This window comes from Neophocaena asiaeorientalis, unplaced genomic scaffold (genome assembly GCF_003031525.2).
Source record: "Neophocaena asiaeorientalis asiaeorientalis breed wild unplaced genomic scaffold, Neophocaena_asiaeorientalis_V1.1 scaffold965, whole genome shotgun sequence".
NCBI classification, from domain to species: domain Eukaryota; kingdom Metazoa; phylum Chordata; class Mammalia; order Artiodactyla; family Phocoenidae; genus Neophocaena; species Neophocaena asiaeorientalis.
Window position 1 is genome coordinate 608,049 of NW_020172079.1, and position 20,121 is coordinate 628,169.

The window sequence follows — 20,121 nt, forward strand, 5'->3', positions numbered from 1 at the left end:
CACTGTAAAAGAAGAGTTAATGCCAAAGTTGTGGATATAGGTAGGTATGGACAAAATCTACCAAGGGCTCTTTCCTGATCCTTACCCCCTCCTTCTGATAGGGGCTGAAACACTTATTCTCCCTTGACGTGGCCCTGCAACTTCCTGGGGTTAGATGTCATGGTTTGAAGCTCAAAGTGGGAGCATAGGATGGAAAGTACCCACGCTCAAGGCTAGGGGAAAATCAGACTAGGGGCTGCGAGCTCCCTGCTCCCTTCCCTGTTGAAGCCATTGGTCCAACAACTATGAGTACAATCATTTAACTTTATCAGAAACTGCCATGCAGTTTTACAAAATGGTTTTTACCATTTTAACTCCTCCCAGCAATGTATACTTGGCATTCTTGCCGATACTTGGTATAGTTAGATTTTTTATTTTTAACCTTTGTGGTGGTAAGTAATGATACTGTGGTTTTAATCACATTACTCTGATGGCTAATGATACTGAGTGCCCTTTCATGTGCTTATTAACTATTTGGATAGATTCTTTCATGAAATGAAAGAAGAAGACTGTTGAAGTCTTTTGTCCATTTTTAATTAAGTAATCTTTCTTTTTATCATTGAGGTGTGGGAATTTTTATACATTCCAGATATTATTTCTTTGTCAGATATATATATTGTGAATGTTTTCTCCCAGTCTGTGGGTTGTCTTCTCACTTTCTTAATGGTATCTCTTGATGAGCAGAAGTTTTAAATTTTGATGAAGTCCAATTTGTCCACTTTTTTCTTTTCTGATTTGTACCTTTTCGTATCCTCTCTCAGGAACGTTTTGCCTCTTCTAAGACCATAAGACTATTCTCCTACATTTTCTTCTAGAAGCTTTATAGTTTAGTTTTCACATTTACGCTTTGATCTGTCCTAAATTAATTTTTGAGTGTGATGAGGTAGGGACCAAGTTAACTTTATAGTAAGTCTTGATTTCTAGTAGTGTAAGTCCTCCAACATTTTTAAAGGTCCTTTGGTTTTACATATAAGTTTTAGAATTAGCTTTTCAATTTACACCAAAAAAAAAAAAAAAAAGACTGCTGGAGTTTTCACTTAGATTGAATTCACTCTATAGATCAATTTGGGGAGAAATGACATCTTAATAATATTGAATCCTTGAATTCATGAATATGATTTACCTCTCCATTTCTTTAGATCTTTAATTCCTCTTAGCAATGTTTTGTAGTTTTAAGTCCGATGTCTTTCAAATCTTCCATTAAATATATTCTTGAGTATTTGATTTTTTTGATGCTATTATAATTAGCATTTGAAGTTTTCATTTTCTGATTTTCATTAGTAGAAAAAGATTGATTTTTCATATTGAAAATGAACATGTTCTAACAGACTTACTAACAGACTGATTTTTGTGTAGCTATGGTAACAAGTCACCACCAGAACTGGTTTTAAACTTGTTCAGTTGATCAATGACAACTTGCTTCAGGGAATGTGCTTTTGCAAATCAATAAATTGTTGTTAGCTCCTAGCTTCTGAAAATCAGCCCATCAGGGGCAAACTTACTTTAATAAACACACTTCTGAGTGCCAACCAATCAACAACAGTCTCATTCAAGTAAGCATGCTCCTATAGATGATGTCGATACACTTATGTTATCTAAAACCCACCAACCCCTGAGCTCCATTGTCTAATTGGTCCTTATGATTTTTTCTTTTGACCCATGGGTAATTTGGAAGTGTATTGCTTGATTTCCAAGTGTTTGGGAATTTTCTAATTATATTTTTGTTATTGATTTCTGCATTATGGTCAGGGAATATATTCTGTATTATTTTAATACTTTGCAATTTATTAAGACTTGCTTTAGGGCCCAGCATTTGGTCTATGTTGGTAAATGTTCCATGTGCACCTGAAAATAATAATCTGTGGTTGTCCATCTAATATATGTCAATTAGGTCAAATTGCTTAATACTGTTGTTCAAATCTATATCTTTACTGATTTTTTCTGATTATTTTATTAATTATATAGATAGAGCTGTGTTAAAACTTCTAATTATGATTGTAACATTTTCCACTTCTTTCTTTAGTTCAATTTTTTCTTTATGTATCTTGAGCCTCTGTTGTTAGGTACATACACAATTAGGATTTTTATATCTTTCTGATCACTGTATTTTTTTTTCATCCACTATAAAAAATGGTATTCTTTATCTCTGGTGATATTTCTCATCTTGAAATCTACTGTACTGAATGTACTGAAAATCAGTCTTAAATTGCAGTGCTTAGTCTGTTTTCATTAAACATGTTTACTAATATGGGTAGGCTAAAGTCTATCATCTGACTATTGGTTTTGGTTTTTTTTTTTCCCATCAGTTCTTTTGCTATTTTTGTGGTTTCCCCTTTCCTATTTTCTTTTAGATTAATTGAGTATTTTCTATGATTCTTATTTATTTATTTATTTGGTCTCTGCTCTTGAGTTTTTGTTTTTTTTTTACGGTATGCGGGCCTCTCACTGTTGTGGCCTCTCCCGTTGCGGAGCACAGGCTCGGGACGCGCAGGCTCAGCGGCCACGGCTCACGGGCCCAGCCGCTCCGCGGCATGTGTGATCTTCCCGGACCGGGGCACGAACCCGCGTCCCCTGCATCGGCAGGCAGACTCTCAACCACTGCGCCACCAGGGAAGCCCTGCTCTTGAGTTTTTTAACTACACTGTATAAGAAACTTAATATAACATAATTATCTTTACCTCCCCCATTTGTGCTATTTTGTCACATCTTTTACTTTTGTACATCTTAGAACTCCATAATACATTTGTATTATATTTGATTTATCATTTATTTCAGCCTGAATAATATACTGTAAGGTTGGTAGTAATGTTTCCACTTTCATTACCAATTTTAGTATTTTGAGTCTTTTCTCTTTTTGTCTTGATTAATCTAGGAAAAGGTTTTTCTTGTTTGTTTTGTTTATTATTTTTCAATTTGCTTGGTCTTTTCAAACAACTAGCTTTTGGTTTCATGGATTCTCTTTATTGCTTTTCTATTCTCTATTTTGTTTATCTCCACCCTAATATTTGTTACTTTCTTCCTTCTGCTTTAGATTTAGTTTGCTCTTCTTTTTCTAGTCCCTTAAAGTGGAATATTAAATGATCTATTTTGGATCTTTCTTCTTTTTCGATGTAGGCATTTATAGGTATAAATTTCCCTCTGAAAACTGCTTTCACTGCACCCCACACCCCATAAGTTGTGGTATGTTGTACTTTGGTTTCATTCATCTCAAAGTATTTTTTAATTCCCTTGTGATTTCTTCTTTGACCTATTGGTTGTTTAAGAGTGTCTTGTTTAGATTTCACATATTTGTGAATTTTCTGAATTTCCTTTTGTTATTGATTTCTACGTTCATTCCATCGTGGTAGGAGAAGATACTTTGTATGACTTCAAACCTTTTTATTTTATTGAGACTTGTTTTATGGCCTAACAAATGGTATACCTTGGAGAATGTGCCATGGGCACTTGAGAAGAATGTGCATTCTTCTGTGTTACATAGAATTTGCTATATATGTTTTTTGTTGAGGGATGGGCCCTTGGAATTCCCTAGTCCGTTTTCTCTGATGTCACTCCATATCTCCTGAAGAACATTCTTTAGTCCTTCCTGCAGTGTGGGTCTGCCAGTAGCGTATTCTCTCCTGAATATGTACTTATTTCTTCTTCATTCTTGAAGGATATTTTCCCTATGTAAAGAATTTTACAGTGACAATACTTTTTTTTTTCATCATTTTGTTATCTTTTGCCTTCCATTCTTTCTAATGAAACTAGCCATCATTCTTATTGTTTTCCTCTGGAATCCAATATGTATTTTATTCTTTGGCTGCTGGCAAGATTTTTTTAAGCTTTGGTTTTTAGCAATTGATTGTGATGTGCTAAGGTGTAATTTTTGTGCATGTGTTTATCCTGTTTTGGATATGTTGGGATTCTTAGATAAGTGGGTTGATGTTTTTCATCAGTTTTTCAACCAATATCACTTCAAATATTTCTTCTGGGTTTGGATTATTCCAGGCCACATTTGAGTAAAACTCCCCTTTAACTATCAAATTAGATAGAAAAGCACATTCATAATTTTAAACTTAACATTTATTAAAGACTTGCTCTGTCAGGCTCTAAGCTGGTCATTGATGGTAAAAGGTAAATCTGATGTGTGTCACAAGAACTGGTCCCTCCCAGGGAAGTTTGCTGACAGCAACTCTGGGGGTTTCTCCTTCCCTTTTTCAAGGTGCCTCCAGAACTCAGAGTGGCTGTTCTCAGATCAACACATTCTCAAGGTGCATTATCCCAAACTCAGCGTGTCGGAAGACTGCCTGTACCTTAACATCTATGCACCGGCCCATGCGGACTCTGGCTCCAAGTTCCCCGTAAGGAGGCCTGCCTTGCTGGGGGCTCCAGTTGGCAGGTTCTGGGCCTGGGACCCAGGCGGAGTGGCAGGATGTCTGGAATCAGATCTAGGCCCCCACTGGGTAAAAGGGAAATGCAATCACTTGACATGTCAATAACTTTCTTAAAAAATCATTCTAATGACAGATTTACTTTATCTCCTTTTCTGATTGCTTCCTTATTGGCAGTGACTTGATCTTTGATTTTGATTTTGTTTTGTTTTTCCCCTCTGTTGGGTATTTAATGGTCTGTAAACATGTAGAAAAGACTCTGTTTCAGAGGACTCTGATTTTTCAGCTTGGGAAATCCTCTTTTAAAGAGGAGAAATGCCTTTTTCAAATTTTCTGTTTTCAATGAAGAAAGTCAGGTAAGAATGTGAAATGTTTCACTTAAGAATGTGAAAGATCACTGTACAAGTGAGTGGAGAAGGTAATTCTACCATCTAATTTTGAACCACAACCTCTATCACCCTCTCTCCCCTTGCCACTGCAATGGAGACTCGCTCTGTTGTATCGTAACAGCAACACCTATTGAGGGCTGACTATGTGCCAGGCACCGTTCATTATCTCATCTAACCCCCACAATAACCCAGTGGGTGAGGATTATTGGACCTATTCTACAGATGAAGAAGCTGAGGCACAGGAAGGGCATAAGTGACTTGGTCCATGTTATATACACAGTAAGTGGCAGATCCGGGTGTCAAAGCCAATGCTTTGTCCAGCTCTCCTTTTTCCTCCGTGGCTTTCTTCTCTTTTCCTGCCCCAAGAGTTGTAGTCACTAATATGACCTTAAAAAATAGAAGGGGAGGGATTTATTATTAAGTATATAAATTGTGATAATACCATTTGAATGTTTGATGTTTCCTGGTCCCAGTTTTTCTAATCAGTATAGTAAAGCTTCCATACTTCTCTTCCCATTTTTCCCTCCTCTCTTCTCTTTTCTCTGTAAGTAGGGAAAAGTCTTAGAAAAGCAGCTTTTCCTCTCATATATGGCTTACAGTGATTTCCATCCTCCTGTGGGTCAACAAGTTCAAAGACATTTAGTTAATATTTTCTGAGCACTTGAAATATACCAACATTGTTCTGTGGCCTTTGGATGAAGAATTTTATTTAAACCTAATGATAACCTCATAAACGAGATACTTTCATTCTTCACATCTTACAGATGAGAAAAAAAAACCTCAGAGAGGTTAAGGAAGCTGCTCAAAGTCACACAGCTAGTCAGTGGCAGAGCTGGGAATCAAACCCAGGCACTCGTATGCCAGAAGCCACATGCTTAATCCTGGGCCTTCTTCAAAAGACAAAAACCTCTGATGCTGTTTGGAAAAGAAAGTGAGACATTCATATTTCCCTAAAGAAAAAATGTCCCAACATGCATGGCGAGGGGATATGGGTGCCTGGTGGGCTGACTGGAGAGTTCCTCTCCCCTCCTTAGGTCATGGTGTGGCTCCCTGGGGGTGCCTTCGAGACTGGCTCAGCATCCATCTTCGATGGGTCTGCCCTGGCTTCCTACGAGGACGTGCTTGTTGTAGCTATCCAGTACCGGCTAGGAATATTCGGCTTCTTCAAGTGAGTCTCCCCAAGTGATTGACACCCCTGATCCCCAAGGGGCAGCTGGATAGCAGCCACAGGGGGTTCAGTGCCCAGCAACCTAAGGAGAAATGAGCCTTTAATGACACTGAACAAATTTGGCCCAAATTAGTTAGGTAATTTTAGCGGCTATAACATGTAAACCCCCAAGTCTTAGTGGCTTAAAACAATAAAAATCTCCTTCTTACTCAACTAAAATCCAATCAAATGTTTCTGACTGACAGATGTTCTTCTGTGTGGTCAATCAGGGACCCAGGCTCCTTCCATCTTGTGGCTCTGCCCTCCTCAAGGGCCCCAAATCCTCTTGGATCTACTGTACTTGGACAGCAGATGGAGAAAGAGCATGAAGAGGATGGTCTTTCCGGGCCAGCCTGGAGGTGGCGATTATCACTGTGTTCACATACAACTGGTAGAACTCAGTCATAATAGCCACACCCAGCTGCAAGGGGGATGTGTGCCCTAGAAGGTGAGGAAACAGAGTGTGTGAGCAGTTCGTAGCCTCTGCCATAGGGCCCACATCAAGGCTCCTCAGGCGCTCACCTGAGAGTAATCACACCATTGCATGGCTTCCTTTCCCCCAGTAACATCGAACATGTTTCAGGTGCTCACCATGAGCCAGGCATGGTGTTGTGCACTTGCTATGCATCCATTATAGCTCACACTCAGAATAATTCTATGAGAAACATACTGTTGTTATTCCCATTTTACAGTTGAAAAATAGAGGCACAGAGAGGTGAAGCAACTTCCCAGAGGTCACAGAATAGAGCTGGGGCTCTTGGCCACTTTCATTATCCTACTTAGAACATGGCAGAACCTAAGCCCTGGCCAGGATGCAGTGTGAGCCAAAGGAGTAGTGAGAGGCCATGGTCAGAAACTACAGGGAAGGTGGCAAGGAGTCCAGCGTGAATCCTACCCTCGAGAGGCTCTGTGTCATGGGGGAGATAACACAGGGACACAAATACCCTACCAGACAGGACATGAGTAATGCTCTGAGGGTGAGAGGTGACGGAGCTGTAGAAACAGAGGGAGCTGCCAGAAACCAGCAAGGCTTCCTGAGAGAGGTGGAATTTGAATTGCACCTTAAAGATGAGGTTGGGTTTGGGGAGGAGGGGTTGGGAGAAAGCACACTTGGCAAAAGGAGCTGTCTGAGCAAAGGCTGGGAAGTTGGAAAGAAATGTAGCAGCATCTGGGCCTGGAGCAATATTTGCAAACTGGGCTTTGCACACATAGCATGGGGAGGTGGTTATGGGGCTGCGGTGGAGGCAAGAAGGCCTGAGAGGGGTGCCCTGATTACACTTTTAGCAGGCCTGTACATTGGGATTCTGCCTAAGATTCCTTCGACAGAAAGTTTTCCAAAAATTCCTTATAATGTCTGGGTTCTAGTAGACAGGTAGGTGAGGATATAACCGGAGATGGATGTGAAAAGGTAGGGACAGGTCTGATTGGGAAAGACCTTGAATATTAGGCTGTGCACGGCGACTGGTTTTTATTGGATAAAGAAGGAGGGACAAGCGACTTCCCTGGTGGCACAGTGGTTAAGAATCCGCCTGCCAGTGCAGGGGAGATGGGTTCGAGCCCTGGTCCGGGAAGATCCCACATGCCGCGGAGCAACTAAGCCCGTGCGCCACAACTGCTGAGCCCATGTGCCGCAACTACTGAAGCCTACATGCTTAGAGCCCGTGCTCTGCAACTAGAGAAGCCACCGCAATGAGAAGCCCATGCACCACAGCGAAGAGTAGCCCCCACTTGCTGCAACTAGAGAAAGCCCGTGCGCAGCAATGAAGACCCAACACAGCCAAAAATTAATTAATTAATTAATTAAAAAATATATTTTTAAAGAAGGAGGGACCCAGGAGTGCCCTGCAGAGCAGTATAATAGGAAGGTCACTCCAGAGCAGAGCGCAGGCTGGGCTAGGGGCGCCTGGCCTTCAGATGGGGAGTCCGGTAGGGAGGCTGCTGTACAGCATAGGTGCAGGTCATGGGGTGAAGCAGGCCGGAGGGATTGCTAACATGTACATGGCACTTGCTGTGTGCCTGCACCGTCAATCTTCACAACAACCATGTGAAGCAGGCACCGTTATTAGCCCCATTCAGACATGAGAACATTGAGGCAAAGCAAGTTAAGTGACTTGCTCAAGGTCACCCAGATCATAAGTGACCAGATTATGAATCAGGATAAACAGAAATGGAGGAATGGGGACCAATGTGGGGCCTATGATGGAATGGAGGTAAAATTGGCAGGGCATACGTGGCTCCTGACCAGATGCGGAGGCTGTGGGAGAGAGAAGACGGAGTTAGGGCCAGCCCCGGGGTCATGGACAGAGGAAGAGAACCAAGGGGAGGAGTGGTGTGGGGGACTGGAGGACAGAGGAGGAGTAGACTATGATCCCGGGGTTACTCTCATACATGGTGGGTACCACACGAATGTTTTGGTCTAGGCGTTTCTTTGATTCTGTGTTTTTCCCCTTGTTTCCCCATTAATTGTCCACTCATCCTGGGAAACAGGCTATTCTGCAGGGGCAGCAGCATGGAACATGGTTAGGAGCATAGATCCAAATCTGCAACTTTCTAGCTCCTGGGCAAGGGATTTAACCTCTCTGTGCCTCACTTCCTGTCTGTGAGAAGGAAACGATGAATCCATCAGTATCCTTAGAACATGCTTGCGGATATCATTGATGGGCGTGGGGGTGACGTGAGCTGTGGCTGCAGAGAAATGCAGCCACTGCCCAAACCACTTCCCAGCAGAGGGTGGTGGGGCATGGGGTGCCAGAATAAACTTCCCAGTCCCTCAGTATCCCACCCTGAACCCCCGCTGGTGTCTCCCACTGGCCACAGTTCAAAAAGGTCAGTCTTTTGAGAACAGCGTGGAGAAGGGTGAAGAGAGGACCCAGAGGGATAAAGGAGAAAGACCAGCACCACCTACCTCACAGTGTGGGAGGATTATAGGAGCATCAGCTGTAAAGCCCTTGGGACAGCATTGTGCATGATGCTGCAGCAGCTGCTGTCATTATCATTATTATTCATTTAGTCATTCATTGGAACCCCTGTGCCCAGGGAGGTCTTGCTTCCTGGTGCAGACCAACTCTCAGGAGCAGGACTTTTCTGGAATCTATGGATTCAGGGGAGCCTATGACTACCCTGAATTGCACATATAAGATCGTCTGTGCATTTTTCTGGGGTGTGGAGCTATCATCAGATTCTCAAAGAAACCCAAATCCCAGCAGAGGGTGAGAATTAAGCCTGGTTTTCCCAGCTGCCCCAGGCCTCTGATTCTCAGCTCCTTTCCAGCTGAGGTGGCGATGCCCTGACACCAGCCCACGGCCTCTGCAACCCACTCCCTGGGCTGTGAGAAGCAGACAGCAGCCAACTGAGCATTCTCACCCTGCCTCTTGTCCACAGCACAGGGGACAAGCACGCACTGGGGAACTGGGCCTTCATGGACCAGGTGGCTGCCCTGACCTGGGTCCAGGAGAACATCGAGTTCTTTGGTGGGGACCCACACTGCGTGACCATGTTCGACGAGTCAGCAGGAGCTATAAGTGTTTCCAGTCTTGTGAGTTCTTCTCTTTGGGACTTGAAGGAACCTCGGTGTCACCTCATTTTTGAGGTGACAAAAATGAGGACAATGAGTCATACACGTCTAATGGCTGCTTTCATGTTGAACAAACACTTATAAACACATTGCCTCCCTCGAGCCTCACAAATACATCATGAGTTAGGGGCTCAGTCTCATTTCAAGGACGGGGGCGTGAAGGAGCTAGCACTCCCATGGCAGAATGCTTGACCTCCAAGTTCATGAGGAACCTGGGGCTCGGAGAGGTTAGAAAACTTGCCCAAACCTTCGCAGCTAGTCCTTGAAACCCCCAAACCAGGACTTTTTCCCCTCTAAGTTTAGAGCTCTTAAGAAGGCTTCCTGGGAAGTTTTCTTTAAAGAAGGGCTGGGTTTTGTGTGTGATAGGTGGGGAGCCCCTTGGATAACTTTTCCTGGGTCTCCTGTGTCCTCTCTCCAGATTCTGTCCCCCATGGCCAAAGGCTTATTCCCCAGAGCCATCATGGAGAGTGGGGTGGCCATCATCCCTTACCTGAAGGCCCCTGATTACGAGAGGAATGATGATGTAGGTATATTGTTAACTCTTCTCCAGCTTCCTCTACTTGGTCAGGAGAGAAATGTGCTCAGGTGTCCATAGACCATGTGCTTGGCTATCCTTACTGACCATGACCAAAGGATCTAATGTTGGCCCAAGGTGACCCTTGTTGCTCCATGGAAGGGCTGGTTCAATAGGAAATGGGTCCAGGTACGCAATTCACTACTGCTGGTGTGCATGAGTGTGTATGTGTGTGTGCATGTGTGTGTGTGTATAAGCATATGTGTAATAGTTCTTACATCTTATCCATTACTCTTTGCTTATGATATATAATTCAGTCCTCTGTATTATGTACGGCTTTTCTCCTGTACTAAATCTACTCCACCTAGAGTACTATGTTAAGAAAGATTCTGAGGTTGTTTCCAGCTCAGTGTGAAATAATGCTGTGACTGATAAATGCTGTCTGGCATGAGATTGTGGGGGGAAGTGAGGCATATGCCCTAGATATTTGTCATCTATCATCTTGTCTTAGTGCTGTACCAGATAAGAGGACCTAGAGACCAAGGTCTCTATATCTTTCATGTCCCAGCATAATGTCTGGTGTATATTAGGTGATTATAAATGTTTGCTGAATGAATGAGTTCACGAATGAGCTGATTCATTCAATGAATATTAATTAAGCCCTGGACTGTGGAGCCATCTCCTGGGTATTATTCACTTTAGTGGTGCATTTTCTTAAACACCTTGTAGAAAATAACAACTTACACCAAGAGTGGGAACATGGAGTTATAATATGGTAAAAAAAAAAATACCCTCAATACACAGGGACTATTGATTTTGGTAACATGATATATCAAGCTTTTTTTAGTTTGTGCATTCGCCACACACATATTGAGTGCTCATTGTTTTCCCTGCTCTATTTTAAGACCCATGGGTTTATAAGTGGAGAAGACATATACTAACTTGAGAAGACTATAATCTTTTTATGGCAAGGATTTTTAACCTGGAATCCATGGAGAGTTTGAGAGGTGGTCCTAGAACTCCTACAGTTGTATGGAGACTCTATGTTTGTGCATTTTCCAGAGAGACAAGGTCTATAGCTTCCATTGGATTCTCAGAGCATCCATGACTCCCAGAAGAGTAAGGACCACCACTCTCAAGGGACAAGTTCTACACATGTGGGAAGTCCAATGACAGGGCAAGAAGGAGTTTAGCAAAGAGCTGGGTAGAGGAGGTGAGGACACTTGGAGTAACAGGAGATTAGAAGAGGAAGGGGCTCATGGGGGCTGCAATGGTCTAAAAGAATATCCTGGAAAAGATGGGACTTGGGCCTCAAAGAATGAATGGAATTGGTGTAGAGATAGAAAAAGGATGCTCAGGTCATGTTCAGATGCTCCAGGCTGGGGTGGGGCTGGAGCAGAGTTGATAAACTGAGATCGATCCAGCTCTGGTGATTGCTAAAGATGACAAGGAGCGTCAGGCAAGAGCGTAAGGATGATGCAGTGCCAACCTGTCCTCAATGTGTGCATTCCATTATGGGCACGTGGGGGTGGGGAGAGGCAGCAGGCTGGATTTCATATATAAAGCACCAGCCTGGGGCTGGATTAAGGACATTTTCCAACTTTCATTTTCCTGGAGGCTTTCAGCCCTGTACGCTGACCTGTTCCTTCTCTGGAAATAGTTGCAGATGGTTGCAGATATTTGTGCTTGCAACGTGTCAGACTCCGTGGCCCTGCTACAGTGCCTGTGGGCAAAATCCTCCAAGGAGTTGCTGAGCATCAACCAGGTGAAGAGGGAGGGGAGAGTTTGGGGACAGTGTTACCCTTTGAATGGAGTGGTAGACAAATCCTACCAGTCTCTTATTTATTTTGATTTGGGACTTGGACAGATGGGGTTTGGGGATTCATAATAACGGCTGTAAAAAAGCAATGCGGCGTATAGAACCCTTATAGGTAATTTAAGGACATTGACAAGCCAGGGTGCTGCTTAGCTTGGATAAGACCCAACAAAATACAAAGGTTGTCCCTATATCATTGAAGGCATCTCACTGGGAAGAGAGACCACAGTTGCTCCACAGGCCACTAGAAACTAAAGTCCAGATCAAGAGCTGGAAGCTGGGAAGCCATTTTGGCTTGAGATGACCAAGAACTTTCTAAAAACTCAGCTGTCTGAAAAAGGACCGGCTCCTTTAGAAGGCAGTGAGATACCCACTTCTGTAGGTATGCAAGCAGGGTCTCCATGACTGCTGACAAATTTCAGTCACTGGATGATTCGTTGGACTGGATGATCTTTTATGTCTAACCTTCCAATCTTGAGACCCTCTGGTAGTCCTTGAGAGAATGAGGTTCTTACCTGTTTGATTCTAACATTTGTTAGATAGTTATTTGGCATGGATTGAGAATCTGCTGTGAGTTTTACTAGGGTCCAGGAAATGGGTAATAAGTTCTTGACCCAGTGTAGTGTGAAAGCTCTGTTGTGTGCTCCCTTCTACCCCCAGTCCCAGAACAGAGACCTAAAAAGAAATCATGAATAGAGCCAGGTGTTGCTTCCTAAGACCCAAGAAATATCCATCCAGATCCAAGGCCCAGTGCTGAGGAAGACGCCTCAGGAAGATGCTCACACCAACCCACACTACCCTGGCCATCCCCTCCCCTCACCACTCTGCCCATTGCATTTGGCCGGTGGTTCCACACTTGAGCATGCATCAGACTCACCTGGAGGGCTGTTTGCTGGGCTGCACCCCCCAGAGTTTTGTATTCAGCAGGTCTGGGATGGGACATGAGAATTTGCATTTCTAACAAGTTCCCAGGCGATGTTGACGCTGCTGGTCCAGGAGCCATGCTCTGAGAACCGTTGTGCAGGGGTATTATATTTCTTAGGTTTTTACTATTATTATCCCTATTTAGCAGATGAGGAAATTAAGGCCCAGAAAAGGTGAGCCCCTTTGCCTAAATGAATGGCAGAGCTGGCCAGGCAGCACTGATGTGTTGGGATGGGCCAAGAGTGGCTTATTTTTCCCTTCTTAATGCCCTTTGCTATAGTGGGTTGGCTCAGCTAGGCTAGGGTTTGGGGACAGCAGATTTCGTGAAGAGAAACGGCTGCCGATTTTTCTCTTCTTCCTTATTTCAGAAAACCAAGTCTTTCACTCGAGTGGTTGAAGGCTTTTTCCTTCCTCATGACCCTTTAGACCTATTGGCTCAAAAATCATTTAAGCCAGTTCCTTCTATCATCGGAGTCAATAACCCCGAGTGTGGCTTCCTGCTGCCCATGGTAAGAATTCCTGCTGTGCCTCCTTCTGCTCCCTCAGCAGTGAGGCAGCTGTTTGCTTCACACTGGGTACTCCCAGAGATTTCACCCAGCGTTATGAGGGCTGGAGCCCATCACCCAAGTATGCAGCTTGGGTGTACTTCTCATCTTTCCTCTCTCTGAAGGAAGAGAACTGTGGATTGGGGGCAGCCGTAGCAAGTGTCCACCCTGCTCCTCGTATAGGTTTAAAGAAACAACTCTACAAAAAAATAAGAGAGGATTGGACCCATTTGAACTTTGTTCAAAACATTACGAATGATTGTTTCAAATAAGCACTGCTACTACCTCAAAGGTGAAACTCATACAGGTTTAGAAAACTTCAGTCCTTTACACTCTCATGTCCAGCCTTGGTTCTGGTATTTAATTTCCAAGAACGCTCTCTAAGGCAGTGCAAGTTGCAAAATTATTGAATTGTTTCATTCATTCAACAAGTATGAACCAAGCATTTACTGTGTGCCCTGCACTCATAAAAAACCAGCATTCGGCAGTGAGCAAGTCACATGGTTCCTGCTTTTTTCCAGCTTACATTCTCAAGGGGAGAGACGGGTGACATGTAAGATTGAAAGGATGGTTTCAGAGAGTCTAAGTGCTAGGAAGGACATAGACTGGGAAGAGGAGGCTTCTTTAGGGAGGGAAGCAGGGATCAGGAAAGGCTTCTCTGAGGAGGGATCATTTGAGCTGAGGCCTGAATGCTGAGTAGGAGCCATGATTTCTTGACCCTGTAGTTTGAGAAGACCCTCCCCATTCAAAATAAGCTTTTCGTCTGTCCTCAGAAGAGCAGAGTGCTCAATTCTTAGTATATCAAAGATCATTTCTGCAGACCAACCTCTACCTTGCAAGCTGGGGGAAGTGCGGTTATGCAATACAGAAGTTTGTCAAGTTATAAGGCTAGTTGGTGACACTCTAGAATCAGAATCAGAACCCTGAGTTCACTGAGCTGTCAAAGGCATGTTCTGGTAATTATTAATTTGACACATAGAGCAATGTTTCAGGGTAAGTAGGGTTGGGGATTTTTTCCCTCGTTGTAAATGAGGCAACTGAGTCACAGGCTGTGGCTTAAGTTAGGTCTTTTAATGCTTTCTGGGTCTGTGCTAGAAAAAGGAAGGCAGCTGCTACTGATAATAGCCATGCCACCATAACCACTGTGACTGAGTGCCTTCCATAAGCCAAGTGCATGTTGTCTGTGCAACTTGCCAACAGGCATTATTATCCCCATTTTGCAGCTAAAGAAACTGAGACTAATGTGACTCTTAGCTAGAGAGGAGACAGCAGTGTATAGATTTTGTGTATTTAGGCTCTGCCTGTAAATGCTGAGTTCTCTGTTTATCTGCTGTGTGACCTTTAGGGAGCTCCCTAACCTCTCTGAACCTCTGTTCCCTCATCTATGAAATAGGCTAATGTTATTACCCACCTCACAGGTACACATCAGGTAGCCTGGCATATAGTCTAAGTGCTCAGTAAATGTTAGATATTGGAATTATTCAAGTGGGAGACCAGAACTTGGTGCCCAGGTCTGCATGCACAAGAGGCTGCGTGGGTGCTGTCATTCCGTGTGACCATTGCTGGTTGTTTGAGACCATAGGAAATCTCCAAAAACCAATCCTAGCTCCTGAACGTACATAGAGGGTTCTTGTAGTTAAAATGTACTTGTGGATTATTTCAATGACTCTGGGAGAAGACAGATATGTTTAAATATCTGTCATGACTCGTTACCCCAAGATTTTCAGCAGAAAATATACCAGAGAAATTCATTTGACAAGTGAATACTACTTCTACCCCCTCATGTTTTTAAGCTGTGATATTGACTAGGGAAGGGTCATTTTAAAAACAATTGCTCGTAGCTCTTACTCTGTACCAAGCAGCCCCTGTGGTTTTAACCATCCTCTCTGCAGCCTCACTAAGCTGCCTGCCCCTGACAACTGCTGGCTTCTGAGACTCTAATGACAGAGGTCTTTAGAAAGAGAGCAATAAATAAACCACTAGTTTTGAGATTTTCAACCTCTCTTTTAACTTGCTGTTGAAGCCAAGTGGTGGCCTGTATTAGTTTCCTAGGGCTGCCATAACAAAATAACACAGACTAGTGGCTTAAACGACAGAAATTTATTTTCTCAATGTTCTAGAGGCTAGAAGTCCAAGATCAAGGTGCTAGCAGGTTTGGTTTCCTCTGAGGCCGCCCTCCTTGGCTTGCGGGTGGCCGCCTTCTTGCTGTGTCCTCACAAGGTCTTTCCTATGCGTGCGCACCCCTGGAGTCTCTGCACGTCCAAATTTCCTCTTCTTATAAGGACATCAGTCGGACTGGATTAGGGCCTACCCTACCGTCCTCATTTTAGCTTAAAGACCTCTTTAAAGACCCTCTCTCCATATACAGTCACATTCTGGGTGTTCAACATAGGAATTTGGTAGGGGACGCACTCAGTCCATAACATGGCCTTCCACAGGGCAGCCACTCAGCTCCCACAAGACTGCAGGTATGACAGGGAATGGCTGCCTCTTATCAAATGTGAGGAGAAGAAACTTCGTTGCTCAACCAACCCACTGAGGCTGCTCCTTACACATGGACCCCTGGGGGCTGAAAGGGTTCCTGCTCTTGCCAGCCTCCCCTCTGAAAGGCAGGTGTCTGGGCCCTCAGGGAGACCAGTTTCCCTTCTGATGACCTGCTGTGCTCACAGAGGGGGTACCTGCTTCTTTCCACAGAAGGAGTTTCCTGAGATCCTCGGGGGCTCCAACAAGTTCCTCGCCCTGCAGTTGATACACTCAATCCTGGTAAGTGAGCCTGACTCTCCAAGATCCATTCATTTCACAAACCTCCTTGGGTCACACACAGGGGTAGCTCTGGGGGTATAGATCTTCCTCATTCGTTCATTTAGTAGATCTTTACTAAGCAGAGTTCTGCAATCCCTTATCCACAATCTCAACATCCAAATCGCGCTGACAACCCAAAGGTTTCTTGTAACTCACATGGCAGCCAAAATTGACCTAGACCGATACGTAGCCATTGGTCTTTATTGTTGCTATACGTTCATTCACTTTATCCCACCATATGTTTCTCTGTGGGCATATTAATGTGGGGGCTGGGGTGCTGCCTCGCCCCCCACCCCTGAACATATCACATAATATGCAGCATATGTACTGAATTATCTGTCTACGAACGGAAAAGCTCTGAATTCTGAAAACCACCTGGGACTAGGGACTCATATTCACTACATACCTGCATATCAGCCAGGCACTGTACTAGGTTCTAGCAATACTGAGGACCATTACTCACTCACTCCCTGCACTAGGGATATAGAGATATATTTATCCTAGACACTAGGATATAGAGATGGATTTTTTTCCTTCCTTCCTTTCTTCTTTGCATAAACATTTATTCAGTGTGTATTTTGTGGCAGATTCATTTCATTCATTTTTTATTGAACAAATGTTTCTTATGCATCCACATGCCCCAGAACTTCCCGAGGCACTGGGTGCAGTGATAAGCAGGCACTCCCCCTGCACTTGAGGGACTTAGAGACTGTCGCGGTGGATGGACATGACCGGGCACTTTGGTACGGTGCTGTACACACCAGAGCAGAGATGTGTTCGAGGCCCTGTGGTGCCCGCAGGAGGGAGCAGGTGGCTTCCTCGGGGAGGAAGGCTTTGGAGGATGAATTAAGTGTGTCTGGTTAATGGAGGAGCAGGACTGAGGGGAGCCAGAGGAGCTGAGAGGACCAGTTAGGAGCAGAGAAGTGTAAGGAGATCAGTGGAAGAGGCTGGCTGCAGCAGGGGAGGATGCTGGCAGCTGTTTCATGCTATGGAAGGAATAGAAAGTTTATTCTGGGGGCTGGGAACAGAAAAAGAGAAGCATGCTTTGACTTCCACTTTAGAAATAGCCCTATGGCTGCAGAGTGGCCCAGACTGAAGGCAAGGGATCCATCAGGTCCTAAGGCTTAGAGGGGATGTTTGGTGAGTCTTGGTTGTCTGGTGATGAGAGTTGAGATGAAGGTTTCAGATATTTAAAATATGTTAGACAGAGGAATTTCTCAGGCTGGATTGGAGATGGCCTCATGGAGGAGGAGGCCATTGATCTGGGCCTTAGCGAAGGGGAACATTTGAGCAGGAGGGCATTTCAAGAGGAGAAGGTATCTTGAGCTAGGTCCCAGCAGGTGGGAAGTGGGGTGTGTGGGAAGCTGCAGGAGGACTAGAAGGGCACGCAGTCTCTCTTCCTCCCAGTAGCAAGGCAGGAAGTACTTTCCAAATGGTAAGTAGTTTTCTCATGCAGAAGCCATAGTTTTGCTCCAGAACCCTAGGGGTCTGCACTGTGACTGCCCAGCTGGGGCTCGCCAGAGGCTCCACATGGCATATGTACCCCCCTTGGATACCTCAAGCACCAAGGTGTCTGCTGGTCCTATGGGCCACGCAGGGGAACTTGCACCAGAACCTGGACCTGCTGCAGAGCCCTCACTTGCTCTGGGCCTGATTAAAAGCAGTTGGCCTTCAGAGAACCCAGTGAATGCGTCCCAGCAGCATTCCCTGGCGTGGTATACGCTGCCTCCAAATCCCAAAGAAACCTACGAAGGGCTGTGCCTTTGTCTTAGTGTTAGGGGGTTGAGGTGTAGTAACTTTTCCCAGTGTTCCCCAGAGCACCAGACTCCCAAGAACATCACCAATGTGGCAGACCTTGAACCTTTATGATGTTTCCCTTCCATCCTCTGGCATTTGTGCTGGGGCCACACTGAAGGACTGAAGACTGGGAGGCAGCCTGGTGTCAGGTCAAAAAAGCATGAGATGGGGCTTCCCTGGTGACGCAGTGGGTGAGAGCCCCCCTGCCGATGCAGGGGACATGGGTTCGTGCCCCGGTCCAGGAAGATCCCACATGCCGCGGAGCGGCTGGGCCCGTGAGCCATGGCCGCTGAGCCTGCACGTCCGGAGCCTGGGCTCCGCAACGGGAGAGGCCACGACGGTGAGAAGCCCACGTACCGCAAAAAAAAAAAAAAAAGCATGGGATGCTCTGTTAAAGGACTTGGCGATAGGTTTCAGAGGGAACTGACAGAACTGAAGGCCTGCTCTGTGCCAGGCAGCATGCTTTTCTTTTTGTATCTTGTGTGATCCTCTGAACAACAACAACAATATATAAACAACAATTTTTTTTTTTCATAGAAGAGGTAACTCCAAGAGACCAACTCGCTTAGATCAAAGAGTAAAGGTCTGGAGACAGTGCTGGTACCAGGAGCAGGGCCAGCCTCAGGAGTGTGCAACCTGTGTAGTTCAAAGGGCCTCATGCTTAGAAGAGTCCTATACTTGGTTGAATGTTCTGTTGTCACGACCTTGAAATTCTTATAGTTTTTGAACAAGGACCTCACATTTTTCACTTTGCACTGGGCCGCACAAACAATTTAGCCAGATCTGCCCAGGGGTGGCTGTTTCTGAAATATTTCAGAGAGGCGTGCATACTGTGATTAGAGAATGAGATTTGGATGCAGATAGACTTGTGAAGGAATCATGGTTCCACCACTTTGGACAAACCACTTAGCCTCTCTAAACCTCAGTTCCCTCACCTGTCAAATGGGGCTGATTTTGATACTTGCATCATAGGGTCACTGCGTGGATTAAATGAGACAATGCATGTAAAGCACTTAGAATTTTGCCTGCAAAGGCAAATGTTTGACTGTTGTTGCTGTGTGTTGGCTATTGCTGTTGACCTAGATCTCTTGCAACCATGATGTTTTACAGCACATCCCTGTCCAGTATTTATACCTTGTGGCTAATGAATATTTCTACAACAAACACTCTGTGATTGATATACGAAATCGCTTTCTGGATTTGCTTGGAGATGTGTTCTTTGTGATCCCTGAGCTGGTCACAGCTCAATATCACAGAGGTGAGTCTCCTAGCACCGCTCCTCCTGCAAGGCTGGTGGCTGCAGGGATCCCTGTTGCCTGCTGACTGTCTACCTGCCTTGCCCTTCTGTTCCTTTGATGAGAGGGAGTTCCCAAGGCTGTCTGGGATACAGCCCTGCATGCTGACCTTTGCGGTTCCCCTGCTTTTCAGAGTTCAGGAATGTTGATCAGTCCTTGTTGTTTATATTCCTTCCCCTTCTTCAGGACCATGTAGAAAAGTTCTACCCCTCCATATTTTCTGGGGCCTGGACCCCACTTTCCTTCCTCTTCGGAAGTATCTTCCCAAATGTCTTAACTCTAAGCAGTAGTGGAGCAATCAGAAAGAGAAGGTTACTCGTGGGGAAGCAAACCTGCCCTTCTTTCTTTTTAAACAATTTTTATTTTTATTTATTTTTTAAATTGAAGTGTAGTTGATTTACAAAGTTGTGCAAATTTCTGCTGTACAGCAAAGTGATTCAGATATATATATATGTGTATATATATATTCTTTTTAATATTCTCTTCCATTATGGTTTATCACAGGATATTGAATATACTTCCCTGTGCTATACAGTAGGACCTTGTTGTTTATCTATTCTATATATAATAGTTTGCATCTGCTAACCCCAAACTCCCACTCCATCCCTCCCCACCCCCCTCCTGTTTGGCAACCACATGTCTATTCTCTATGTCTGAGTCTGTTTGTTTCATAGATAAGTTCATTTGTTGTCATATTTTAGATACCACATATAAGTGGAATCTCATATGGTATTTGTCTTTCTCTTTCTGACTTTCTTCACTTAGTTTGATAATATCTAGGTCCATTCATGTCGCTGAAAATGGCATTATTTCATTCTTTTTATGGCTGAGTAATATATATATATATAT

At 44.3% G+C, this 20,121-nt stretch overlaps 1 protein-coding gene across 1 annotated transcript in view; it reads left to right on the forward strand.

Annotated features, from left to right (window-relative positions):
- Positions 1-4,229: 4,229 nt before the first annotated feature.
- The window catches only part of CES5A (carboxylesterase 5A), a 29,406-nt gene continuing 13,514 nt past the window's right edge, over positions 4,230-20,121 (forward strand). Inside the window, 8 exon segments of the mRNA XM_024751464.1 lie at positions 4,230-4,379; positions 5,833-5,966; positions 9,387-9,540; positions 9,998-10,102; positions 11,754-11,858; positions 13,202-13,342; positions 16,073-16,141; positions 19,088-19,235. Coding sequence (XP_024607232.1) covers positions 5,836-5,966; positions 9,387-9,540; positions 9,998-10,102; positions 11,754-11,858; positions 13,202-13,342; positions 16,073-16,141; positions 19,088-19,235 — 853 coding nt within the window. The 5' untranslated portion in view covers positions 4,230-4,379; positions 5,833-5,835.